The 25,407-nt window shown below is 43.4% G+C and overlaps 6 protein-coding genes across 13 annotated transcripts; 3 read left to right on the top strand and 3 right to left on the bottom strand.

The window, feature by feature from the left end:
- Positions 1-17: 17 nt before the first annotated feature.
- Positions 18-5,938, bottom strand: LOC128252905 (protein krasavietz). Of its 5 annotated transcripts, none has more exons than XM_052981095.1 (9): positions 5,072-5,342; positions 4,823-4,961; positions 3,825-4,073; positions 3,649-3,749; positions 2,954-3,092; positions 2,529-2,694; positions 2,041-2,284; positions 1,623-1,965; positions 18-894 (listed from the first exon to the last, which is right to left on the bottom strand). In XM_052981095.1, exons 3-9 carry the CDS (start codon positions 4,060-4,062, stop codon positions 857-859), a joined length of 1,269 nt encoding a protein of 422 aa, XP_052837055.1. In that variant the 5' UTR covers positions 4,063-4,073; positions 4,823-4,961; positions 5,072-5,342; the 3' UTR covers positions 18-856. The 5 variants fall into 5 exon arrangements, with proteins under 5 accessions (XP_052837055.1, XP_052837056.1, XP_052837054.1 ...); XM_052981096.1 differs by having other exon boundaries at positions 4,823-4,901; XM_052981094.1 differs by lacking the exons at positions 4,823-4,961; positions 5,072-5,342 and adding an exon at positions 5,785-5,938.
- LOC128252904 (O-phosphoseryl-tRNA(Sec) selenium transferase) lies at positions 4,247-8,688 on the top strand. 3 transcript variants are annotated; one of them, XM_052981092.1, is made up of 5 exons: positions 4,247-4,276; positions 6,880-6,978; positions 7,039-7,168; positions 7,402-8,418; positions 8,472-8,688. In XM_052981092.1, exons 1-5 carry the CDS (start codon positions 4,262-4,264, stop codon positions 8,642-8,644), a joined length of 1,434 nt encoding a protein of 477 aa, XP_052837052.1. In that variant the 5' UTR covers positions 4,247-4,261; the 3' UTR covers positions 8,645-8,688. The 3 variants fall into 3 exon arrangements, with proteins under 3 accessions (XP_052837052.1, XP_052837053.1, XP_052837050.1); XM_052981090.1 differs by lacking the exon at positions 4,247-4,276 and having other exon boundaries at positions 6,724-6,978; XM_052981093.1 differs by lacking the exons at positions 4,247-4,276; positions 8,472-8,688 and having other exon boundaries at positions 6,720-6,978; positions 7,337-7,533.
- LOC128252903 (trichohyalin) lies at positions 8,680-12,282 on the bottom strand. The gene is made up of 3 exons (XM_052981089.1): positions 12,069-12,282; positions 10,170-12,011; positions 8,680-10,099 (listed from the first exon to the last, which is right to left on the bottom strand). Exons 1-3 carry the CDS (start codon positions 12,183-12,185, stop codon positions 9,050-9,052), a joined length of 3,009 nt encoding a protein of 1,002 aa, XP_052837049.1. The 5' UTR covers positions 12,186-12,282; the 3' UTR covers positions 8,680-9,049.
- LOC128252906 (cyclic GMP-AMP synthase-like protein) lies at positions 12,190-14,493 on the top strand. Its single transcript, XM_052981099.1, has 3 exons — positions 12,190-12,220; positions 13,358-13,448; positions 13,506-14,493. Exon 3 carries the CDS (start codon positions 13,559-13,561, stop codon positions 14,384-14,386), a length of 828 nt encoding a protein of 275 aa, XP_052837059.1. The 5' UTR covers positions 12,190-12,220; positions 13,358-13,448; positions 13,506-13,558; the 3' UTR covers positions 14,387-14,493.
- Positions 14,494-14,905: 412 nt separating this feature from the next.
- LOC128252953 (regulator of gene activity) lies at positions 14,906-22,437 on the bottom strand. 2 transcript variants are annotated; one of them, XM_052981192.1, is made up of 8 exons: positions 21,438-22,437; positions 19,299-19,434; positions 19,023-19,237; positions 17,803-18,049; positions 16,516-17,088; positions 16,146-16,350; positions 15,219-15,383; positions 14,906-15,157 (listed from the first exon to the last, which is right to left on the bottom strand). In XM_052981192.1, exons 2-8 carry the CDS (start codon positions 19,429-19,431, stop codon positions 14,938-14,940), a joined length of 1,758 nt encoding a protein of 585 aa, XP_052837152.1. In that variant the 5' UTR covers positions 19,432-19,434; positions 21,438-22,437; the 3' UTR covers positions 14,906-14,937. The 2 variants fall into 2 exon arrangements, with proteins under 2 accessions (XP_052837152.1, XP_052837161.1); XM_052981201.1 differs by having other exon boundaries at positions 17,821-18,049.
- On the top strand, positions 21,631-25,274 carry LOC128252944 (another transcription unit protein). The gene is given in 6 exon segments (XM_052981180.1): positions 21,631-21,770; positions 22,630-22,820; positions 22,878-22,947; positions 23,012-23,673; positions 23,676-23,812; positions 23,924-25,274. Coding segments are annotated over 5 exon segments (2,193 nt in total). The 5' UTR covers positions 21,631-21,770; positions 22,630-22,789; the 3' UTR covers positions 25,217-25,274.
- Positions 25,275-25,407: the final 133 nt, after the last annotated feature.

Here is a 25,407-nt window from a genome sequence, read left to right as displayed (position 1 = left end):
CAAAACGTCCATGGGTGTTACAATTAAATACTTTTTAGTGTTGTATTTCATTTAATGGTTGTATACATATATGTACTTCCATGCAATTTATATTTCGTAATTTAATCAATTTTGTTCAAATATGTTGCGACGAAACTTGCTAGCATGCAAGTCAATATTGATTTCTCTTTTGAAGACAACTCGTTGAAGTTCCTTTTTTGTTGACGTTGCGGATCATCATTTGAGTTAGTTCTTGTTGTTATATGCATATGTGGGGATAATTTTGTAAATAAATAATGCGAACATACAAACGGGACTCAGCCCTTTTTCAACATAAAGCGCAAATATCATCTTCGTTTTTCTATTTTTGCTATTCTGTTTCCGCAGTTGACTTCGAATATAGTTGTAGTCGATGTCGAAAAGTTAAATAGCTACCAATTGATTTCCTGTATGAAGTTAATTTATTCGTTTCGAGCGTTGACTTCGTTTCTGGTGTTTTTTTTTGGTACTTGTTGAACTTTAAACTTTTATTAACACATTTTAATCATTTTGTTATTATCTGTTCATCTTGGGTATATTGGCTTCAAACGGGAACTGAATGTGAATTTTGGATTGATACATAGAAAGCAGTTTGAAATCTATGCTATCGGACAGTGAATTTCTAGGATGACGGTTTGTTTTACTCTCTCCTTTATTGTTGGAATTTTTTTTGAGTGTTATATAGGTGGAGTTTCTCAGAATGACGTTATTCATGGGGGTGGATTACATATATAGTTCGACTGGCTGTTGCACATGCTGGTTCCGAGTTGTCGGATATTGAGGGTAAAGGGCGGCTCCGATTGTGTTGTTCCTTTTCTTTTACCCATAAGTCGACGTGTTACTCGCCATTCTTTTGTTCGTCCTCAGATTCCGATTCTGAAAGGCAATAGGAAAGATAAACGTGAGAATGCTATCCAAAATGTCAAAAAATAAATTGATTTGGCTTAAGTAAAGCTGTCCAAATGATTATTGGCCAAATGTAACTATGTGAAGTTATTTGGACACCCAACCATTCAAATGCTCTGGCACAATCCACTTTTAGCTCTGTCGAACGAACAAGAAGTTCGGAGCTTGTTTGATGAGATTATGCGGAAGGATCGTTAATACCAATGAAGCTGTCCAAACGATTATTGGCCAAAATTAACCATGGAAGTGGGTTATATGGACACCCAATCATTCTTTTGCTCTCGCATACTGTACATGAACCCTTTAAAATCGGCCCCAAATTAATGGAAACACTTTAAAAGCTTGGTAAGAAGTATGCTCGATAAAGTCAGATAGATTATTGTACAAGTTTTCATTGGCCTGTGATGCTTAGGAATTTTTTAAGCAACAAGGCAAGCAAAAAACTCAAATGCTCTTGCAATTTTGTACAATGAAAATGTCATCGGGGACAAAACCATTCTCAAAAATTGCACTTGTTAAAACACCCCGATAAATACTATATTGTCCAAGTTTTCATTGGCCTGCGTTGCTCAGTGTTATGAAAAGCAACGAGGCAAGCAAAAACCAAATTTCTCTTGCAATTGTGTACCAGAATCATGCCATTCGGGACAAGACCATTCTCAAATAATTGCAAAAGTCGTAATTCAATAAATACCAACCTTCTTCGGCTGACTGGAGCCATTCGACAAACTTGCGCATTTGTTCGAGGAAATGCATTTTGCCCTTGTTGGAGTGACCGTCCTTGTACCAACGCAAGATGATCTCCTCGGACAGGACCTCGGTCTTGTAGAACAACAAAATGATCTTTTGGAAGGCCTTCATAAAGTTCATGTTCTCGTAGCAGAACTCCTGCACCTTCAGGATTAAGGCCAACTCCGAACGGTCGGTCGAGGCAAAAGCCTGCAGCAATGTGCAGTAGGTCTTTAGGTGACGAACAGCCTGATCGGTAACCAGCTCCTCCTTCTTGTTCCATTCGCCCAATGACATGATGGTGGACCAAATCTAAAAACAAAACAACACATGCGCTAGTGTTAGGAGAAAACGGTCTGGGGTCTTTCACCAAAAAACTTGACTTACAATGACAATTATTTCATGATCGGGAATGTTGGTGCGTTGAGAGAATTCCTTAATGTCTGAGGTTATCTCATTGTGTGGCTTCTCATCGTTGATATCATCGATGAGCGCCTGCTGCAACTCGCGCTTTGCCTCTTGGCTAGCCTGAGCCTTATGCAACTTGATGATCTCGTTGAGTTCTTTATCAAGAAAAACTTGTTTAAAATATTCCTCAGTACGTTTGTTCGGTGGGAAAAAGTCCATAAGTCTGAAGTGAAGAAGGAGAAACAAAATTGGTTAGTTATAAAAAAAAACGCATTAGATTCATTTTATTTTAATAGTGTACGAAATTAAATCGGCACCCAAATGAAGCGGAAGTCCATTTGCGAAATGGGTAAAACTCCGTCGAATTTTTTTACTCTAGGAATATCAATTAAAGATGCACAACTGGATGATTGAAACATCTTCCTGAGAACATTCCACACTAAAAACATGACAAAATATGCACTTACTTGCTTTCCAGTCCACCCTTCTTAAGCGCCTGAATCAGATATGCAATGCCTTTCTCTTGCTTGAACGTCTGAAACAGCTCTAGTAGAAACTCCAGAGCAATGCCATCCTTGATCAGGTGCTCGTTGTTTAGTACCAGTAAGACATTTGGCGGTACAGAGCCGTTAACTGTGGATAAAAAGAGATGCAAACGTTTAGTCAATTGGTCGCCCAAAAGAAATTAAACTGGTCCTAAAGTGACCTTGTCCTTGGGCTCGTGGCTTTTGGATGTGGCAGAGTCACCCAAAAGTCAGTATACCAAGAGTAAGTTTTTTCTAAGCCCATTAGCTGCAAGTCAAACAAGTGTTCGTCGAGACTTAACTAGTTGAGTAACTAAATGGGCTGGGTATAAACACCAAACAGTTTGTATTTAAATATGTTTACTTACCTAACCAGAGCGCAGTCATACGCGCAAGCTTGATGCGTTCACTTGGAGTAAAGCCCTTTACGAATAATAGAACTTTCCCCATCTCCTCTTCGAACATTTTCTCAAGGTACTTGTACCGTCTGATGAGCTTAACAAATACCTAAAAAATGTAGAAAGCAAGAACCAGTTAGATATTTGTTTAATTTGACGGAATTAGTTTCTAAACTTTTATTTCGTTGTATCACACTTAAGAAATCTTTAGATTGCTGGATAAGTAATTTTACAAAGTAAAGACAAGTAAAATGTTGATTTTTATTTTGCATAATTTGACACCGATTACATTGTTGAGATGGATAACCGGTTCTAATATTATGCATTTCAATTTAATCGCGTGACCTTCCGAGTGTTTTTATTCACAGAGTATTTAGACAGAGAAAAGATGTTGACGCATAAGAAATCTCCAGACTGTTAGTGTTTAGAACAAACCAAAGACAAGTAAATGGGTCGATTCATATTGCATAGTCTTGACACCGATTATCTTTTTAAGCTTTATAATCAGTTCTAATGACATGCAGGCAAGCTACCACTACCTCATTGGAAAACAAAACAAATAATGGCCGATAGAAATATGATTAAACAAAAAGTATCTTAGTTTAATTAAATTAGCTAATTAAGTTTATATATAAAATTTAAAACGTTGAGAAATTGTTACAAACCTGCTCATGGTTGCGCATGGCCTCCATGCTCTCGGGAGCATCGAAGATGCAGTAGTTTGTGCGCGGCTTTTCGCCATCCTGAGATATGGAACCGCCAGGCACTGCAATCGAAAAAAAACATAAAATTGACAGTCAGAAAGACAATTCTGGGATCCTTAATGGGCTAAAAGACTCACCTAGTAGACCTCCTGCAATCAATATATCGAAGAGTACTTCGCCGTAACGACGATAGTCGAGCTTGTTGCCCGCGCTGTCTAGATATTTAGAGATTTGTTCCAGGTCGCCTTCAGTTTTTTCGAGACCAGCAATGACCGCATCACGGAATCCCGTTGGGTCATATTTTTCTCTTTCATCTCTTTTTCTGGTCTTGATGCGTTGACCCGATAGCACTGGTCTTTCAGTTTTTTGACTCATACAATAAATTGCTGCAATGGAAAAAATCGATCAGAGAAGGAAGCGCTTTCAGTTTACCCCTGTTATGGACAAATGTGACAAGAAAAGCAGGGCTCGACAAAATTGGCAAGGTCAATGTGCGTTACAATATTACAAGATTCTAAAAACCGATCGACCAGCAATTGATGTTTAAGGCCCTACACTACACGATCTGCTTTTGATGTTTTCAGCTTTTGTAAGTAATTAACGAGAGGTTTATATATGTATGATTATACATATTGTGCAACAAGTATTGAAAAGCTTAACCTATGTTTAAACCAAAACTTTAATAATGACTCGGCTTGTGTTGAGAACCTTAACCTAAAATTTCTCGCGTACATGTGCTTTGCGCACTCACACATCTACGGACGGAGAACGGGCACACTTCACCTCTCTCTCTCTTTTACGCTCGCAGACGCACTCACTCAATCTTTTACAGTTTGATAATGTCGAAATAAATGAAATGAAAGGCGAGGCGAAAAGAACCGCCCGCCCAAGAAATCGACAAAGAAACGCAGACTAAAGTGAAATTTTGACGTTGTTACTTTGATAGGTAGCACGGCAGGGAAACGAGGTCATTGTGCACACAGCACACACCAACGCGGCCTTTGTGCTCGTTCTCTTTTCTATGTATGTGTTGGTTTGCTGGCTGGGAAAATTGTCAAGGCAGCGAAAACGCAATAATGGATATACGCAGGATTCCCTTTACATATTTGCTGGTGTATACGGAACTGAAACTTACACTTTCACCCAACGGAAATAAGTCTGGCCCTGTGTTTCCCGCTTCCGCGTGTCCTCGTAAGTAATCGAAGGTCTATATGCTAGTGTGCGATTCGGGTAGTGAGTGTGTGCGTGCGTGTGCGCCTGTTGCTTTCTCGCAACTGACGACCGAATCCGTGTGTGAACGTGTTTAAGAATGTTTAATTTAATTTAACCTCGCACAGCGTTACTTATACTTGTGAGACAGATCTCTTTTCTTTTTCTTACTTACGAGCTTTTGCACTGTAAAATTGACACGCACGCACACACTCAACAACGAACGAAAGAGGAGAAAGCAAGCCAAAGAATGTTTTTCTAACGGAATTTACGTTTTTGCTTTTAATATGAACGTTAACAATTTTGCTCGGGTCAAATTCAGACTACGTCCGGAATTCTATTTTTAACAGCTATCACAATCGGTTACTAGGTATGTGTTGTTTGCCTCGAGTCCAGCGCCCCGTCTGCGCGCACCACTTTGTTAAATGAAATTCAGAGAGCGAATGACACACGAGCGAACGGCCGAACGAGACGAACCGATAACGAAGACATGTGGTTCGGCGCCATTTTGAAGCGACACATTGACATGGCAAATGGCGGATGAGAAGAGGGGGGGAAAATGGAACAGAGAAAACTGCGAACGTAAAAAAAAAAACTGGGGGGTCCAAAGTGTGCATATTTCCGTCGCTCTTATTAAATAATGTGCAAGGTACAGTCCAACAAAGGCCCGCGGGCCACTAAATGCTTTACTGCGTACACTTTATAGTCACCGATGACTAACCACGCCATATGTACGCCCGCAGTTCGTACATAACCCCTTTTCTAACAAAGGCGCAGACAAAGGATTCGTCATAGCTCGCGTAAGTGTTAATATTGCGTTCGTTTTCGGTATCTAAGCCTATCTGAGCTTAAACCTACTATAATTTACTTATGCACTGAAGTACTTACGATTAAAACAAAAAAATCTGTTTTGCTGCGAATAGAAGTAACTTTTTATGTAGCTGTTGGGCTGTTTCTTGTCGACGACTTGCAGTGTGACCGTCGGTGGTTCCGCAAGAAATACTTAAATGTTTGTACTCTTGGCCGAAAAACGCAAACATTGCGGATCCGTTGTTAACTGGTCACACTTCCCTGGCCAAAAATGAATTTTCCGTGAAACTAAACAGTTTACGCTTAACAAAAGCTTTCCCACATAACCTTTTAGTAGCGATTGGGTTTACGCTTTAAAAATTCCTTCAAAGAAATTCGCAAAAAGCTGTTTATCGAAGGCGCGACAAAGCAGTGCCGCCACAGCGCTTATACTCAATTCATCTTAATTTTTTTTGTAAAAAGGTTAGGGGTACTCTTTTGATAAAAAAATTTTTGTGCAAAAATTATCAAACAGCTGTAACAAGTAATGTTGCTATTGTTGGAACCAAAAGACTTGATTCATGTAGCCTAGTACTCAGTTCGACGAATAGTTAAGCCAGCGTAAAAAGTTTATTCTTTCTAGTGTGACCGAATATAAATATATATCGGGAATATTTAGTAGCCAGCATTGTACTATTGTAGTCCATTTTATTGAGTTTTTTGGGTTTTTCCGACCATTTTTTGATCCGAAAAATACTTTGCTCTTCCAACTCCAACCTCAAAGTATTACATATTTTATTCCTTACGCCGGGGCCTTGCGTACGTTCAATCTGACAAAGCTTATTTGCCTCTCGCTCTTTCTCATAGCTGGCGTACAGATTTATTAGTATTCGGAAAAGGCAAAAAAAAATCCAAAAATTAAAAAAAAAAACAGTTTCCACTTTCCGCAATTTACAAATTTTTCCCGGAGTTGGCCTTCAAAGAGTACCAGATTTGACAGGAAAAAAGCTGAATTGGCAGCCCTGATTGGTGCTGTGGAAATTGCTAGCTTCCTGGCAATCTGGCAACGCCTCTTTAATACCGTTTATCTGGCTCAACTAAAAACATTTCAGACATTTTGGCGCACACAGATGGCGATTTGATTAATTTTTTATGTTTAATGTATAGCATTTTAACGAAATGAACTTTGATCAGGTAAATGTACCAAGAAAACTGGTGCCAGCCAACTATTTACAGCTTGGACTGGAAGCACAACGGAGTAAGCAGCGCAGTTTTAAGGAGCTCGTTGAAAAGGTAAACAAACCAAAGTTCGTGTAAAACAATTAAGGGATAATGATATTTACTTTTCTCTAGAGAAAACTGCCGGAAAATGGTTGGGCCGATGAGCAAATTGAGGAGTTGGTTTATCAGCTATCAGCCTTGGATAGCAACAACTTTCCGCACAAGGTCGGACTGGGTGAACGGGAGGCACGAATAGCTTGCAGTGAGTTGACTCAGGCTTCCAAATAATATTCAGATAATTATGTTAATGTTAGGGGTCTTGCTAAGACATCCTAGACTCACATTTTTCAACTGTTTTTTTTAATTTAAAGATAATTACTATTTATTAAATCTATGTATTCCCAGTTAATATATAAAACCCGTATTACAGCCTCTACGGTTTTCTAAAAGTTGAAGTCTAAAGCCATCGTGTTGTATTTAAACTTATCTAACTAGGACTCGTGGCCCGGCGACACTATAATTTTGGTCACGGAATCGGTCGCTCTGGAGATTTACTGGAGGCGCAGCCAAAGGCAGCTGGTTCCACTTTGCTGGCCCGCCTCACCAATGCCCTGATCCTGGATCTAATGCGGGCAATTGGAGTGCCCAGCTGTGCCGGCTGCTTTCTGGTGCCGATGTGCACCGGCATGACCATAACCCTGTGCTTGCAAAGCCTACGAAAGAGACGGCCCGGGGCGAAGTACGTACTATGGTCCCGAATCGATCAAAAGTCCTGCTTCAAGGCTATCACAGCGGCCGGCTTGGAGCCGGTAGTCATCCCCTGCCAGATTCAAGGAGAGTCCCTGCATACGAACATTAGTTCATTCCGGGACACAATCAAGGCGCTTGGTGTGGAAAACATCCTTTGCCTGTACACCACCACCAGTTGCTTTGCCCCCCGCAACAGCGATGACATCTACGAAGTGTCCAAGCTGTCACAAGAGTGGGATCTTCCTCACCTGGTCAACAATGCTTACGGATTGCAGTCAGTAGACATCGTTCGTCAGTTGGAGCGGGCCCATCGAGTCGGGCGCATTGATTACTTCGTTCAAAGCAGCGACAAGAATCTATTGGTGCCCGTGGGTGGAGCCATTGTGGCCAGCTTCAATGAGAGCCTGCTCCATGATGTTGCCAGCACTTACGCGGGGAGAGCCAGTGGTTCCCAGTCCCTGGACGTCTTTATGACGCTGCTCTCGCTGGGGCTCAATGGGTATCAATCGCTCATCAAGCAGCGGAACGATAATTTTATTTACCTCAGAGAAAACCTTAAGAAATTCGCACAGAGCCGTGGTGAAGTGGTCATCGACAGCAGGTCTAACTCCATATCCTTGGCAATAACATTGGGAACGATTGCTGCGGATCGGATGGAAAGCATCACCCAACTTGGATCCATGCTGCACCAGCGTGGAGTTTCTGGAACAAGGGTAGTAGTTCCCGGGCAAATCAAAACCATTGATGGACATGAGTTTTTGGGTAAATGAAAGACAATAGGAATTGATTGTTTTATTAATCCTTTTTTCGTTTAGATTTCGGCTCCCATCGGAGCGATCTTAAGGTGCCCTATCTAACTGTGGCGTCTGCCTTAGGAGTAACTCGAATAGAAATCGACAAATTCTTTGATATCTTTGGAAAGTGCTGGCACCAGCTAGGTCAAAAAAAAGAGAGTAAAACCATTTTAACCGACAAAGAATTGCATTAATTAACATATGTATGTAACTATTGTATAAAATCGACGAAAAAATATCCTAGAAAGTTATAAATCTAGAGACGATGGCACATGCTGTATTCCAAGTTCAATACAAATAATTCATGGACCCTAAAACAGCGGTAGGATTTTCACAAAAAGAACATTTTCCTTATTTAAGCAGTGGAAAGTCGAAGATTTTGGAATTTGGCACGTTGTGCCACAGCATTTAGTTATTTAAAACAAATTGTGATGAGTTTTTTTTCTAAGTTACTGTAGCACCAGGAAAATCATTAATAATAAATGTACAAATATAAAAATCAACCACAAACTCAGGAATGTATAGCGACATGTATTTTTGGACAACTAGGCAGTGCATGCGATAACGATAATTACCTAACGAATATAATCCTGTATTTTCTAGCTTTTGCTATTGCCATTGCTCTTGGTATTAGCGTTGGAGCTGCTGGTCGGTTTGCTGCTGCTATTGCTCGGCACGTTTTCCTTGTCGCGGTGCCTTTCGCGACTCTGCCGCTCCAGGTGCTGGTTCATGGTGGCTTCGATCTTCGCTAGTGACAGATCGTACTCATGTTTAATGCGCTCGTACTCGCGCTTCATGTGCGCTTCCTTGTCCTCGGCATACAACTTGTAATTGTGGGCGGTTCGCTTAGCACTTTGATAGCGCTGCTGGGCGGAGCGCATTGCCTCCTCATGGGTAGTACGCAGCGAGTCCAACTGCTGGCGCCAGTGCTGCTCCACCTGATCGATTGACTGCCGCTGCTTCTCCCACTGAGCCATAACAGCCTTCATGGACTGTCTTTCCGAATCAATGCTGGCGTGCTGCTCCTCCACTTCGCGCAGTAATTCGGTGATTCGCTGGTTCTTGGCTTGCAGCTCCTGGCGGCATTTCTGCAGCATTGCCTTCTGTTTTTCCTCTTTGCTGGCCAGGATCTCCTCTATGTTTTCGCGTTCTGCCAGGATGGTTTGCTTTAGCAAATCCACCTCCGTCTGGCGATGCTGCAGCTCTGCGCACACCGCTTGGTACTCCCTTTGGAGGCACTGGCTTCGCTCTTCGGTCTGCTGCAGACGGGTGTTGAACTTCTTGAGTTCGGCCGCAAAAAGTTTCGCCATCTCATCGCGAACACGCTGTTCAATCACCTTAATCCGCTCCTGGGTAAGCTCTTTCGGAGAGGAGCCGGGCGAGGTATCTAAGTTTGATTTGGGACTGGGCGTAGTCTTCTTCTGTTGCTGCTGCCTTTGATACTCCTCCTGTTGTATAATGTACGCCTCAAAATGCTTGGCCTTCTCCTTGAGGTCGTTGATCAGTTCGTCCTGCTTGATCGAAAGCTCGATCTTTTCCTGCATCTCGGCCTGCAGCAACTTGGACTGCTCCAGTTCGTTTTCCAATTCCTTAAGCTCCTTGGCTTGCAATGAGTTCACGTTTTGGAGCTTCAACATCCGGATTTCCGACTGAAAATGGAAGAACGGTGATGATTTTACTTATGTTCAGATGTGATTGAAAGCGGATTTCGTTTCTTACCTTAGTAATCTCTGCCAGGCTCTCGATGCACTTGCTGCAATTATCGGAGCTCTCCTTGGCCGCAGCAGTTGCCTCCTCTCGCTTCTCGCGCTCGCTCTTTTGGCGCAGAGTTTGTAGATCACGCTCGTGTCCGAGTTTCTCCGATTCCAGGAGCTTACTAAGCTCTTGGAACTTGAGCTCCGCCAGCTGTAAATTTCGCTGGGCAGTGGCCAAGTGTTGGCGTTGTTCCTGCAACTCTTTGAGCGTGTCTGATTCCCTTAGCTTTCTAAGTTCGTAGTCCAACGACTCCTTGTCGGTGGCGATGTCAGAGTACAATTTCTTCAGTCGCTCCACTTCGCTCTGGGAATCCTTCAACAGTATCTTGTGACGTTCCAGGTCCAAGCGCAGGTTGTCTGCGGTTGCTCGGGTCCGCAACTGCCGATTATCCTGCGTGAGTTGTTCGTAGTTTCGCTGGAGGCTCTCGTGCTGCTGCCTTAACTGCTCCAAATCCGTTTCCACAGTCCTTAGCTCCTCTTCAACCCGCTTCTGTTTTTCCTTCAGTGAATCCCTCTCGGTTTCCATGGCATCCAACTGGGTCCGTAGATCGGCCTCCTGCTGTGATTTGTGCTGCTGCTCTTCAAGCTCCTGCTGCATTGCTTTCACCTTGTTTTCCAGACGCATTTTGTCTTCTTTTATGGTTGCTAGTTCTACTAGGGATTGATTCTCCTGGTCACGCAGTACACGCAATTCCTGGTTGCGCTCATCCAGATGCTTTTCCAGACGCCTTACCTCCTCTCGCTTGCTCTTAAGATTGGCCAGCGCCCGAAACAGCTCCTGCTTGATGTGGCTTACCCTGTCTAGAGGATTTAGGGGTGTGCTGCCCACAAGGCGCGATCCGCCTACTTGACTTAACTTTCCCTTGGGCGATTCATCCGCATGATGCTGTTGGAGAAGCGAGTCCATGAGGTCCAGCTCCGCTGTTGTTTCGTGCACGCGAGTATTAAGCGAAGCAATCACTTGCTCCAGGGAGGCAATGCGGGCTTTCAAGTCACCGATGCACTGTTGCTGGCGTTGATTCTCTGCTTCCAGACCGGGCCTGCTGTTTATCTGGTTGCAACGCTCCTGAGCTACGTCCAGAGCTTGGCTCAGCTCGTTTATCTTGGCGGCCTTGTCGAGAAGCATAGATTCGTGGCCTGACTGCAGTGCATTGAAGCGCGAGGTCATCTGCTCTAACTCGTTTTTCTTCCGTTCCAGCTGGTCCCTTAACTGGCTGAGTTGCTGGTTGAAAAGATCGCACTGCGCTCGATGAGTGTCTTCGATGTGTTTGATCCGCAGCTCAACGCCGCGCTCCTCCCGCTTGTGCGTATCCCGCTGCACCATTTCGTACTTGCACTGGACGTCGGACAACATCGCCTTTGTCATCTCTAGCTTGCCCAGCTGCCGTGTATTCTCTTCCTCCAGTTTCTTCTTCTCAATGCGCAGCTTTTCTAGTTCGCTGTCCTTGTTGGAGCAACTCTCCTTGGTCTCAACCAGCAGCTCGTGAGTGTGCTTCTTCTCGCGCAGAGCCCGATCCAGCTCGGCCTGCGTGATGGAGAGGCGTTTTTCGATCTCATCGAGTTTCTTGTGCGCAGCGTTGGCGGCCTGGTTTGCGTTAAGCAGTTCGTTGTTCTTAGATTCTAACATCATCTTGATACGGTGCAATTCGTTCGCTTGCTGGGGATCCTCCTGCAGCGGTTTCTGGAGCGGATGGTTTGGATAGGTGGGTGGAACTGGAGACTGTTCCGACTGATAATTCGAGGTCGAGTCGATTGTGCTCTCATCATCATTGAGGTCGTCGAAGGCATTTACCAGCAGATGTCCAATCTGGGGTAAAAGTAGAAACGGTGACATTATTTACCAGGACTTCCCAGATTCACCTACCTCCTCTTGGCGTCTTTTTTCATCCTGCAGCGCCTCTTCCTCCTCCTGGCGGTCCAATGTGGAGTTCACATTGAGGGGGTCCGCCCCCTGGAACAGGCTGATACCCGGCGTATTCATCTCCGACTAAGGCGACACCGGTTGTTCGTTTTCCGGTGCGACAAATTCAAATTTATTTCTGAAACGCAGGCGCTATTTTATAAGTAAATCTGCTTCTTCTTCCAGCTTCTGTTCAAAAAATGTCCTAACGCTTCTGCTTTTAACATAGCTCGTAGTGCTGTTAAGCGCAAATAGCGTTTCCGCTAAGAAACCGTTAAACAGAATTTTGATATTATTTTAATTTTACTAATTAACGAGTTCTGGATAATTGTGAATCTTACAGCTAGAATGTCTGAAATTTAACTGAAACTAAACTAGAAGAATAGTTTGTGATTATCTTAAAAAAAGTCTTAACTTCTAATGACGGGAATAGTATTAAATTATTAAAACAAATGCCAGCTATAAAATATAGTCGTCCGATCGGCAAGGTTTTGTAACGTGATCAGTGTACATAAACAAAAACTCGAGTTAAGATTTCCAAACTCTATATTACTTTGCGCGAATAATTGACATAGAAGACTAGCAGATATATGACAGCTTAGGGGTATGGTTAACCGATTTGAATAAAATATTTAAGGATATTTTCTAAACACTTTAAAAAATAAAAGAATTTAGGGCAAAATCCGATTTAAACTCAAATTAAACAACAAATTTTCTCCCATTTGTACCGATGGCATCTATGAGATAAGGACGTCCGATCTGTTTCGTAACTAGTCCTTTGAACACATAAACAGTACGATTGCGAAAATTTCAATTCTATGAGAATTGAAGAAGCGCAATTAAACATTTTGTCCTTATTAATTTAAAATGATGTGATCAAAAGCCTATTGTGAATTGGCTATTACGGACCATCTATGAAAGGGGTGGTAAATGCTGGGTGGTGCTCTATTAGACTAGACCTTTAATACAAGTACTGAGATTTGTATCTTGCACTCCGTTAGAGAGAGAGAGTGTGTTATTCATGTTAGCTTTTTTTGTATTCCGCTAAAGTATTTGCCCTGAGATGTGTATTTTGCACTCTGTTAGGACCAGAGAGTCTGTTAATGACGGTGTTAACTAGCAACCGAGGCTTCATTAAAAAGGGGAGTCCCACAGTAAGAGGTAATCGCTTTATCATGAGTATTCAGGGCAAAATAAAAGAAATTTTGAATAAATTGAACATTTCTGACAATGATCGCTGCGAATATACACAGGATGCTATATCTATTCAAAACTATTTGGTTGAGGAGCTGAAAGACAAAGACGCAACTTTTCGCAGTGCGTATGACGGCCTGAGTCTGGGTGGTAAGAATTGTATAAAACAGTACAAAAATATGTGGAAATGTAATTTTTTTTTATCAGGAAGCTATTTGGACCGTGTTAAACTGGTGACTCCTGATGAATTTGATTTGCACATGAAGCTGAAGTTCCCATTCCAAATCAGCCCTGAACGTGGCGAACATGGTTTTGTCTTCCTATATGCACCTGGGGGAAGAAATGCGGCTTTCGTATCCTCCGATGGCTATATTCGTCGAGAGGATCTTCAGGGCTGGTTGCGAGGCATATTAAAGAAGGTTTTCACTTCAACTCTGAGTCTCAAATGTCTTAATACTGGCAATTCTTACACTGTGAGGTACACGAACGAGGGGTACGGTTGCGCCCACTCCATAGAGGCAGTGTGCGGAGATCGCAGCATATCCTTTGATCTGGTACCGGCATTCGAGTTCATTTGGTCAAAGTGGCCGTTGGCTGACCCACCGGTTCCCTACCAGGTGCGTGCCCAATATCCCTGGTTCGCCATCCCGCAAAAAAAATTGGGAAGTTCCGACGAGCGTACTTTTATGGTATGTGCTCCGCATTGGGAACGCGAAGTTATGAAAAACCATTACAATCTCAAGAACGTATTGCGTCTAATGAAGGGAATACGCGATGGAAATTCCGAAGCTTTGCCGCACCTATCCAGCTACATGCTGAAATCGGTGCTCCTCCAAGAAGTGTCGAATGTTAACTGGATGCACGACGAGGGCCCTCTTTTGGTGTATATGTGGGGCAAATTGGTGGAACGTCTTGATAATGGCAGACTCAATTTCTTCTTGGCCATCGGGCACAATATCTTCGATCGTCTAAATCACCAAGAAATAAATGCATGCCGCACTAACGCTAATGTGATTTACCACAAACTACACCAAGCATTTAATCAGCACAACGTTTACGAATTGCAAAAGCTTTTTAATTTGAACTAATCGGTTATACACTTCAAAAATAAATTTATAGCGTCTATGCTTTGACTATGTAATCTTCCGAAAGCATACTTTATTTTATATAAACAAGAAACAATTTGCTTTTCAATAAAAACAACATATGTATGTACATGTTTGCTCTGATAAAAACTTGGGAATTCGCGAAAATCACATGCATTCCGAAGAAATTGCTCGTAGATAAGAAAGAGCTTCTTAATTTAGTAAGCGTTGCATGTCTGGGGTCGAAGATCTTTTCATGTCTTTGTTTTTTAACAGAGTCTGAAAGCCCGGCTTTGATAGCATAGGAAACACAGAAATTATGATATCAAGCTCCTCAGATATCAGGTGCAGCCTTTACAGACACATTGCTATGATTTTTATATTGCTATATCAAATTGAAGGTACACTTTATCCACATATTCCGGAAACTGGCACAAAACACATCCTTAACTTGTAGGTACAGATTACAACTAGATTCCGATTAGATTTTCTAATGGTGTGAGGTAAAAAAGGCATTAAATATTCTTTTTCAATTTTTTTCATTTTTATTAATTTTATACAGACTGTCCATTCATAAACGCACTTATATTGGGACATTTATCTAATTTCTCGGCATCTATTTGGAAAACCTTGGACAAACGTTTCCAACTTTGCGCATCAAAGTAGTAGAAGGTGCCGCGCTCTTTTGTACCATTTTTTTCATATTGATCAATGCCAGGAATTCGAGTTATCCATATTTTCTCCTCCACATGATACCGCCACTCGCGACTATGCCTGCGATTCGAAATCAACGTGTGAATATACATATAGTTAAGATCGTGTCGGAAGTACTTACAACTCAGCAGCGGCCATTAATTGCATCATATCGCCGATGTTCGTGTAGAAAAGGAAGAAGAGCAGGTCTTCTTGCAGCTTTTTCAGTACCGGCGCAGTGAGTTTGTCTCTTATCGCAAAGTTAATCAGATATTCGGGTGGCACGTTGAACTCAACGTCTTGTGCTCTGCATTAATAAAATATTATCCAAAGTTAGTAATAAATAAATAATAAAGCGTGTATTATTAAATCTAATTGTGTCTACTGGCTAGCCATAAAGAAATTTAAAAATGAACTTTACTAAACCATGGCTTATTTTGTTTTTTTTTTGAATATGGTTCACCAAAGTTGTTTTTTTTTACAGTTAAAAGGCCAAAAAAAGCGAAATTTCCAGAATTTATTTTGAAAAATCGTTTAAATTTAATGATTTGAAAATTTCTTCACATATAATGGTATCTTTTAACTGAATTTTAAGACTTAGTACTAGTAAAAATATTTATTTGAAAAGGAGATAAGGCTGATCTCCTAGAGCTTCACACATATTGTGACCACTATATCTCTGAACTGGATTCTCCGAAATTAAAAAACAAACAGATTTCGTTAAAGTAATGCTAAATCTATTAATTAGTTAAAGGATTTTTGAATTCGGATTTAAATTATTTATGTACAAAATTTTTAGCGGTGAGAAAAAATCTTTGACTAATTACTAAAAAATATATTTAAGAAGCTCTTCTTAAACTTTGAGACTTATCGGTTTAGCCGTTTTTTAGTTATGTTGGTCACAGAGTTTAAAACACCATTTTAAGAAAGACGCGTTTAAAGTTTGTAATTGTACTTTCAAGCACTTTACAACGCCATTTAATATTTGCGTGTAACTTCTATGACTTAAAAAAAAACTTTTTTTTTTATTTTAACTGTACACAATCCCTTAACTAGGCAATAAACTCACCTGCAGGGCTGTGCGACGAACGGGCCAGCGAATGTTGTATGCAAGCTCTCCTGCGAGTTTAGATTCAGGCCCAAACCCGTGAGATCCGTGCCCAAGGAGAGCGTCACCAGGTTGGGATCCGTTTCTGCAGCTCGAATGAACGTCAGCAGGCCAACCATGCCGAACTGGTTGTTCACCATGCTCGCTGGGATGTTTGTGACCTTGCCTAATAATAAAAACAAAAGGATACATTTGTTAATACAACTATTGAAGATAAACACGTAATTTAGTAAATAAATCGTCTTATATTTCTGTTTATCCGTGGTAAACGCTCAACCCTAAAAGTTTTTTCCTCTAACGCGCCATTAGTTCAACTTATTAGTACACTTACCATCTGGCGAAGTTTGCACGCCGCTCTTCACAAGTTTATCGTTGCTGGAATTATCGTTCAGATGCTCGCCGCCCGATCCGCTGCCGGAGGTGCCGCTTCCGCTGCCCAAGCCGCCGCCCACGCCCATCATGGCATTGCTGTTGGGTACACTGTTGACGCCGCCAATGCCGCCGCTGCTGCTGCCCACCAATCCCACGTGCGATCCGCCGACAACTCCGCTGGCTGCATTGCCGCCGACTCCACCGCCTCCTGAGCTTCCGGCTCCTCCACCGCCGCCTACTACCACGCCCCCTAGGCCACTGCCCACGGCACCGAGACCATTGCCGCCTACAACGCCGACGTTGGTGCCGCTGCTACCGCTCCCTGATCCGCTGACCACAATCGAGTTCATCGGCTTTTCCGTGCCGTCCAAGTGGTTCTCTGTGGAGGCACCGCCGGAGCCTCCTGCTCCGCCACCACTCCCCACCGCGTTCGTTGTGCCGTCCGAGTTCTGGGTGCCCGGTAACGCAGGGAAGTCCTCGTTTGACATCGTGAACTCCGATTGCTCTGACGTCGGTTGCTTCACCATACCAACTGAAATCGGAAAGATGCGAACAGGTCGCCAGGGGAAATGAGTGAAGCGAAGGAATGACGTATCAAAGCAGAGGAAACTCATATACCAAAAATTGTTTAGCTAGTTATAGTAAACGCTTGCAAAGTTAGTCCCTAACCAATTTTAAACAACGCTACCAGCCACCTTTTTAAAATGTTAATAAATTTAATATTGTAAGTAACGGTCAGAAGTTTCAATTTTAATTTGTTCTTAAGCATTTAGATAAGTTTTGGCTTATTCAAGATACATAACATTAATTTCGTTGAACTTTCGTGTTCATAAACTGACTTGTTTTCGTCAACAATAAAATTTTTTAAAGAAATATAGTTGTCTAATTTTAATACAAAATAATAATAGTTAATTAACATAAAATGTCTGTCATACACACAAGCATACCTTGATTAACTTATAATCGTAGAATTAAGCTCATCAAGGTTTACGAAATAAGATAATAATTCCAGGAAAAAATACATTTGATCTACAAATACAAATAATAAAGAAGAAAACTTTCTTTTGGCCTGGGTTTTCTATTTTAAGCGTTTGCTATACTACCACCGCTTTTCGAGATTAGTTACAAATACTACATAGCATAACTTAGTGGGCCAACGAATCACAAGACACCACTCCCAGCAGGTTCTTAATCATAATTGTAAACAGAAATAAATAAAAATAAGTGGATTTTGATTTGAACTCACAAGAGGTAAAGAAATTACCATAGGGTTTGCTGCCCGGCGGCTGGAGCGGATTCGATTGGGGCAGTGTCTGGTCGTTCTGGCCGCGCGCATTAGTCAGCGAGGGAAACTCCGTGGGATCAAGCAGGGCTGGTGTGGAAGCATCGCTCCCGCCACCGCCGAACACGTGGAAGTTATTCAAAGGACCGCCACCGCCTCCGCCCGTTCCGTAGCCGCCGCGACCCGTCTGCATGAAGTTGCCCATGTTCGACTGTGGAAAGGAATTAAATTAGTAAGGTCTTAGGAAATGTGCTTACAGTCTAGTCAAACTTCTCCAACTCAATATAATTTCAAATGCTTGAATTCTAAATGCTTAAGATATTTTCAAGATCTCTGATAGGGTCCTATGTTGTCTTCTTAATTAAACACAAAGGCTTAAAAAATAAAGTGTTATAAAAGGTTTAAATCATGGTAATCAACTGGCTATTATAATTTCAGTCAGAAGTTATCAACGCAGTGAAGGAGATATCACCAACCCTATAAGTATATATATTCTTGATCAGCATCACTAGGAGAGTTGATCTAGGCATGTCCGTCTCTCTGTTCCTCCTAGTCTCTCAATTTTAAAGCTATCCCATAAGTGGTCTTTCTATTGCAAGGGGTATATAATTCGGTCTATATGATATAGCTCCCATAGGAACAATCGGAAAAATTACTGAAAAAATATAACTTCGCTGTTATTCCATTTTTATATCCATGCAGCCATAAGTTTGCAACGCAGTGAAGGAGACGTTTCCGATCCTATAAAGTATATATATTCTTGACCAGCATCACTAGGAGTGTCGATATATTCGTCTGTCCGTCAGACTGTCCGTTTCTAAGCAAAAAAGCGTTCTGCATGAAACTTTCTCAAAAGTTTTATTTCTTTTGCAGGTATTATCTAAGTCGGAACGAGCTGGTTCGGACAATCCCATAGGATTGTTAGCCTATCTTATTAAACTTCAAAATGTTGTAGTTGTTGACACCAAATGAAATTAAAAATAATTTTTGTGGTAAAACATTTTTTTTTGCAATTACTGGCACATCGAAATCCATTTAAAATTTATAATTTCATTTTTGTAAAACAGTAACATTTTGATTCGGGAACACAGCGGAATTGTAAAGTAACAAATAAGTATAAGTAGTTCAAGTGGACTTAAATAACCTCGAGTTGGAGAATATGGACTGAACTGCGGGCTGCTTACCATGGGGCCACTGCCCAATCCCTGCATGGCACGCCGCTCCACAAACTGCCGCTGGCCGAAGAGGTTGGCGTTCCGGTTACCGCTCGAGAGGGCGGGTCCGCCGACCGAGAGCTGCGCATTCCGGTTCGGCGACAGTTGCGGCGGCTGCTGCTGTTGTTGCTGCTGCTGTGGCGCCTGTCCGTAGTTCGCCGCTCCTGGATAGGAGTTGGCAAAGTCTGCGACACACAAAAATAAGTGGAATGCTCCGACAAATCCTCTGGGCTAGCAATTGCTTACCGGTTTGGAACATGCCCGACGTGGGCGTCACATGGCCAGCTAGGGAGCTACCACCGAATCCGCCAGTTGTCCGGCCAGCTAACGCCGCGTTCGCTATACTTCTCGGGGGTTGTTGGAAATTTAAATTCGCCATAATCTGCAATGGAAGGGGTAGTCGGTCAATAGGATGTGGTTTTGCTTTTGTCAGCACAATGGGATTCTTATCGATATATAACACCCATAAAAAATAAACGATTCAAATCAGGGTTTATTCCAACCCTTTAAGGTGCACATTCGGAGACGATATGTATATAGTTTATAATGGTTTTGGTTGGTTTCTTATTTGTTTAAAAATAATCATCATATACAATACAAAGAATATAAACGATGCTAAGACACTTTAGTAACTATCAAAATATCAGTCTTTTAATTACATGTTTGATTAATTATATTTTCAACTATTTAGACGTTTAAAAAAAAATATAGATATCAACATTTTGATAATTAGTTTTAAAAGTTCACACACTCTTATTAACAATATTCTGGACGATTTCGAGTTCTGGTTCGCCAACGGAATTACTCAGAGCCATCTGCGCCGTATTTTAAAACATGCCGGGCTGTCAAAAGGCTGAATCGGGAAAATTCTTCACCCATAAACAAGAGTTTTTATTCTATGTGACTCAGTGGAGGGGGACTTATAGTGATAACAAATCGGCTCCCCGCAGATAATTGTCGCACACTAAATGCGAACATATGCGTGTTGAACAAATAAACAAACAAGTCTGTGGGTGAGGAGCCAGTCGTTAATACACATAGGTAGTGTAGTTTAATTTGCGTACCTCCCATTGGAATTGGAAGCCAGAAAGGGTTACCAACATACACCGCTAATAAACAAAAATCGCCCTCGCTTCGAATCTGTTAAATGGCCGTCGCATCAGCTGTCGATTGGCGAATTCGGCCAGCAAACAAAGTCAAAGAAGAGAGCGAGAAGTAAGTTGACGAGGAGGAGAAACACAGGCATAAAGGCTGCGGCAATTATTGCCGTTCCTCTTTGGCGTGGGCACACATGCACAGGTCTTGTGGATAAGATGGAGACGATGACAATGGCAATGGTGTGGGTGAGAAAACCAGAATGACTGGCGGCAGGATGCGAGAGCGGGAGAAGCACAGGGCGAATGCAAAAGGATACGCCTGCACTTGTCGCACGATCAAATATGCAGGTAGTGGTGATGCAGTGCAGCAATGTGCAAAGAGGTGTACAGTAAAAACTATCAGTTTCGGAACAGAGGCTTTATTTCACTGTCTGATATTTTATATCAACTTAATGTGTATAAAAAAAGTCAGACAAAAACTTATACAAAAAGTAAAGTAAGCTTAACCTTAAAGCAAACTTCACATCCGTAATTTTTATATCCTTGAAAAAAATTGTAATTGCAGACGTTGTGATAGGGCCATTTCCCAATGTTTTAATTATATATGTACATATGTATATTCTTGACCAGCATCACAAGGGGGTCGTCTCGATATAAAATATCCAAAAGAGTTTTTTAATTGCAGGTAGTATAAAAAATAGGCAATAGAAAAAAAGGTTATTGGAAATTTGAATCATAGAATTTTTGAGGTACTCATTTTATTTTGGTCCTAAAATAATAATAATTATTACTTTATTTAATTTTGATTGAGATTTTAAGTTTGTAAATTAATAAATACTTCATTTTAGAAACGTTAAACGTTAAAGTTTTGGTTGAAGGAGTTGGGAGTTAATGTGATATTAAATCTGATTAAAACAGTAAAAGTAAAGTTTGTATTATAAGTTGTCCCAATTGTTTGCGGTTTATACACCACCGACTCGCACAGGACTTGATGTTGGTCAGAACGATGGCCCTCCCCCACCACCTGGGCTAATATGCACGGAATTTGAGTACTTGTTAATGATAGCGATTAGGCTACCTGAGCCCGATTAATTTATCAGGTTAGCTGAGCTGATTGCCGATTTACCTGCCCTGCGCATGTAACTTTATCAGCTGACCCAACGGCCGCTTTGCAACACTGTCGCCCGCGCTTACAACAAAAACATTGGCGAGCGGAAACTTTCGGGCTAAGTAAACCATGTAACCTTGGTTAGCAAGCGTATAAATTGAGAAAAGCTGCGCAACTTACCTAAATTAACGTTAGACGATACTGCCGCTTCTTGCACTTCCACTGTTAACGCTCGCTTTCCACTCTGTCCAGCAACAACAACATACACTGATCGGATCGTTCTCACCGCATTTAACATTCCAAAGCGGCCGGCGGGACGAGGACGTGGGAGTCGTTGTCCTGGCGCCGTAGCTGTGGCGGATCAGCAAGGATAACTGATTTCCACTGGGCAGCCTTTGGTTAGCTGAAGTTTGTTCGCACTCTCGCACTCACTCGCTGTTAGGTTGATTGGCGGCTGGCTGGAAGGATGCAACGGGAAACGGGAGCGGGAACTGGAACCGTAGCGGGAGCGAGGTTAGTTAGTACTTTTCCGCACCGTGTCGTCCCTAAATAAATGGCATATATATCGGTGTTTGTGTGTATATGCCTCGTCTGTATGCAGCGTGGTCTCCGTGCCAGAGAGAGAAAGAGAGCCAGCGGAGAGAGGGAGTCCGAGTACCGAAGGATGTTGATGCCTGGCGGAGGCGAAAAGTTTTCCGTTTTTTGTGCGCCGCTCTTGCGACCACTCTAATTTCACGCTTTTGCAAATTTCGCGCACGTTACAATTACACTCCGATTGGGCAATGGTTTTTGGTAGTGTTTTCCTTTTTGTATTTTATTTGTAAGTAAATAACTGCTCGCTATTGCGCTGTTGTCTCTGCTTCTTTCTTCACTGCTGCACAAGCACTGTGTCTGTGACCCTGTGTGTGTGTTTGTGTGTGTGTCTGTCTTTGTTTTCTCAGTTCACTGAAATTTCACCCGAAGCAACGAATTGGGTAAATTCTCCACTTGATTTGCGTGTTTTTTACGCTACCGACCCGCAAATGCACTCGAGCTTGGTGGAGCCGGGTCTTCACGATCCACTATCGAGGGGCAGTAAGCAATTTTTTAGCGCCCGAAATGGCTCTAAATTGTACACAAAAATGTTCCGCAAAAAAACTTTGTGGCTGTCACGAATACAAACACACAGGAATTAGGGATGTAAAAATTTGCTATCGGTGCAGCGCTGCTATCGATAGTTGGCTGTTTCTAAAAAGGCGTTGCGTGCGCTTTTAAGGCTTTATGATCTTGATTCTACATTTTATTCGACCAAGTTTCAACATTTTTCTTGTTATATCATAGATATTGTGGCTTTTTCTTATTATTCAAATAGTTGTTTACATTTAATCGATAGTCGCGAGCTGCCATTTGATCTGTCTGTGCAAAGGTCTCCCAGCTGGATTTAGTTATCGATAAGTCTGACAGTGCATAGACGTCCCAAACTCAATTTTATTGCCCGGCCGCGAATTCTTTTTCCCGAGGTCCTAATTTTTTAATCGAGTTTACTTGGCAATATGCGTGACCAAAACTCGGATGATGAAAGCGGTAAGTTGTTTGGCGTTTTCGAGACCTGAGGAAATGGCATTTACGGTGCTTACATAGGTTCATCCGGTTCCAGTCGCAGTGGTAGCCGCAGCCGCAGTGGCACGCCGCAAGGAGGCAGTGCACCCGGGTGAGTTATTGCATCCTTTAAGAAGCGTGGAAAGTGTGCTGATTAAGTAGAATATTCTTTCCAGGTCCCCCCGCAGCCGTAAATCTGGCAGTGGTAGCGATCGATCTCGGTCGGGCTCCAGATCTTCCAGATCTCGTTCCGGCTCGGGTTCTCCACGAAGTGCCAGGTCGGGATCTGCGCAAAGCCAGCGGTCGGGTTCCGCTCATAGCAAAAGATCAGGATCTGCTCAAAGTCGCAGGTCGGGCTCTGCCCGCAACCGAAAATCGGAGTCACCAGGATCCCCTCAAAGTCAAAAGTCGGGATCCCCCCAAAGTCGTAGATCAGGATCCCCACAAAGCCGCAGATCCGGGTCCCCCCAAAGTCACAAGTCGGGATCCCCTCAAAGCCGCAGATCCGGGTCGCACCAAAGTCGTAGATCAGGATCGGCCCGCAGCCAAAGATCCGGATCCGCCCGCAGTCGCAAATCGGGCTCCGCCCAAAGCGCTAGATCTCGATCCCGCTCGCGAAGTGGCACACGCAAGGGCAGTGGCAACGAGGAATCCCGCTCCAATTCTCCCAATCTGCAAATCGACGATGAGCGGGCCAACTCCAAGAGCGGCAGTCGTAGCAGAAGCAGGAGCAGGAGTGGCAGTCGCACCTCCAGATCGCGCTCCAAGACGGGAACACCTTCGCCCACCAGGAGTCGCAGCCGCAGTGGATTCGGTTCCGGCAGCGACATTGGCGTGCCCAAAAAAAGGCACGTAAGGCAAGTGGCTCCGATCAGGAGAAGCAGAAGAGCGCCAGCGATAGCGACATGGAGGAATCGCCCACCAAAGCAAAGAAATCCCGGCTGATCGACTCTGACAGCGACTCCGACCAGGAGCAGGTGAGTCTAGCTGCGTTATTGAATAAGTTAAATAAAAGATGTTCATGAAAAAGAAATAGGATTAGTCACAAATGATTGTTACTTTAATCTTGTACATTCAAAATTTTGCAGACCAAGAAAGCTCCTGCCGCAGCTGACATCTTTGGCGACGCCGACGATATAAGTGACGATGAGGAGGAGCCTGGGCCAGGCACCAGTAAGTCACCAGCACGCTCCAAGAGCCGCAGCAGAAGTAGGTCTCGATCCCGCAGTCGTTCGATGAGCCGCTCGCGTTCTCGCTCCCGATCCCGGTCCCGCGATCGAGCCGAGTCCCAGGTGCAGCAGGCACCCAAGGAGGATGAGCCTGAGCCTCTGCCCGAGACCCGAATCGATGTGGAGATTCCACGCATCTCTGCGGACCTTGGAAAAGAGCAACATTTCATCAAACTCCCTAACTTCTTGTCAGTGGTCACTCATCCCTTTGACCCAGAGACCTATGAAGATGAAATCGATGAAGAGGAGACCATGGACGAGGAGGGAAGGCAGCGCATCAAGCTCAAGGTGAGCAACACGATCCGCTGGCGTGAATTTATGAACAACAAGGGCGACATGGTACGCGAGTCCAATGCGCGTTTTGTACGCTGGTCCGACGGCAGCATGTCGCTCCATTTGGGCAACGAGATTTTCGATGCCTACAGGCAGCCGCTACTGGGCGACCACAACCATTTGTTCATCCGCCAGGGCACGGGCTTGCAGGGCCAGTCGGTGTTCAGGACTAAGCTCACTTTCCGCCCGCATTCCACGGAGTCCTTCACGCACAAAAAGATGACCATGTCGCTGGCCGATCGATCCAGCAAGACCAGCGGAATCAAGATCCTCACGCAGGTGGGCAAGGATCCCACGACGGATCGGCCCACGCAGCTGAAGGAGGAGGAGGCCAAGCTGCGCCAGGCAATGCGCAATCAGCACAAGGCGCAGCCCAAGAAGAAGAAACCGGGCGCCGGCGAACCGCTTCTGGGTGGCGGCACCTCATCCTACCAGCACGACGACGGCAGCGATGACGAGAATGCCATTAGCTTAAGTGCCATTAAGAATCGCTACAAGAAGGGGTCCGGCGGTGGGCAGGCGGAGGTGAAGGCATCCACGATCTACTCCTCGGACGACGACGAGGGCTCCGACTTTGAGGCGCGCCGTAGCAAGAAGGTGGACAAAGCCAAGGCCAGCAAGGCGCTTCGGGACTCCGACAGTGAATCGGATGCGGGCAGCGCCAAGAGCGGCAAGAGTGACAAGAGCGGCGGAGGGAGCGCCAGCGGTAGCGATAACGAAGGCAGTCGAAAGAGTGGCGGCGGCAGCAGCAAGTCGGGCAGTGGAAGCGGTAGCGGCAGTGGCTCCGGCAGCGGATCGGGAAGCGACAACGATGATTAGGTTGGTCTAATTTGTTTGTGTTTCAAAGTCGACCAATAAAATAAATTTACAATGTTTACTTGCAAAATTTTTAAGCTGGGGTTCTTGTACGTGGATGTTAGCCTCGGGTGCTTTAAAAATCTTTCAACATTTACAATACTTAGGGTTAAAAATGTTGTATTTTACCTTTATTAGAGAAAAACCCTATAAAA

This window comes from Drosophila gunungcola, chromosome 3R (assembly GCF_025200985.1).
Source record: "Drosophila gunungcola strain Sukarami chromosome 3R, Dgunungcola_SK_2, whole genome shotgun sequence".
In the NCBI taxonomy this organism is placed as follows: Eukaryota; Metazoa; Arthropoda; class Insecta; order Diptera; family Drosophilidae; genus Drosophila; species Drosophila gunungcola.
Note: the sequence above shows the minus strand (reverse complement) of the source record. Positions and strands in the feature narration are given on the sequence as shown.

Excerpts from the sequence above, each read along its gene's own strand:
- LOC128252904 (XM_052981092.1), top strand. Across the intron at positions 6,979-7,038 it reads TTAAGGAGCTCGTTGAAAAG|AGAAAACTGCCGGAAAATGG; the intron begins GTAAACAAACCA and ends ACTTTTCTCTAG. Across the intron at positions 8,419-8,471 it reads TGATGGACATGAGTTTTTGG|ATTTCGGCTCCCATCGGAGC; the intron begins GTAAATGAAAGA and ends TTTTTCGTTTAG.
- LOC128252906 (XM_052981099.1), top strand. The coding sequence starts at position 13,559 with ATGAAGCTGAAGTTCCCATTCCAAATCAGCCCTGAACGTGGCGAACAT.
- LOC128252903 (XM_052981089.1), bottom strand. The coding sequence starts at position 12,185 with ATGAATACGCCGGGTATCAGCCTGTTCCAGGGGGCGGACCCCCTCAAT. Across the intron at positions 12,012-12,068 it reads AAAAAAGACGCCAAGAGGAG|ATTGGACATCTGCTGGTAAA; the intron begins GTAGGTGAATCT and ends CTTTTACCCCAG. Across the intron at positions 10,100-10,169 it reads GCCTGGCAGAGATTACTAAG|TCGGAAATCCGGATGTTGAA; the intron begins GTAAGAAACGAA and ends TTCCATTTTCAG.
- LOC128252905 (XM_052981094.1), bottom strand. The coding sequence starts at position 4,062 with ATGAGTCAAAAAACTGAAAGACCAGTGCTATCGGGTCAACGCATCAAG. Across the intron at positions 2,695-2,953 it reads TATGACTGCGCTCTGGTTAG|TTAACGGCTCTGTACCGCCA; the intron begins GTAAGTAAACAT and ends TTTTATCCACAG. Across the intron at positions 2,285-2,528 it reads AAGGGTGGACTGGAAAGCAA|ACTTATGGACTTTTTCCCAC; the intron begins GTAAGTGCATAT and ends TCTTCACTTCAG.
- LOC128252953 (XM_052981192.1), bottom strand. The coding sequence starts at position 19,431 with ATGGCGAATTTAAATTTCCAACAACCCCCGAGAAGTATAGCGAACGCG. Across the intron at positions 19,238-19,298 it reads GTCGGGCATGTTCCAAACCG|ACTTTGCCAACTCCTATCCA; the intron begins GTAAGCAATTGC and ends TGTGTGTCGCAG. Across the intron at positions 18,050-19,022 it reads GATTGGGCAGTGGCCCCATG|TCGAACATGGGCAACTTCAT; the intron begins GTAAGCAGCCCG and ends TCCTTTCCACAG.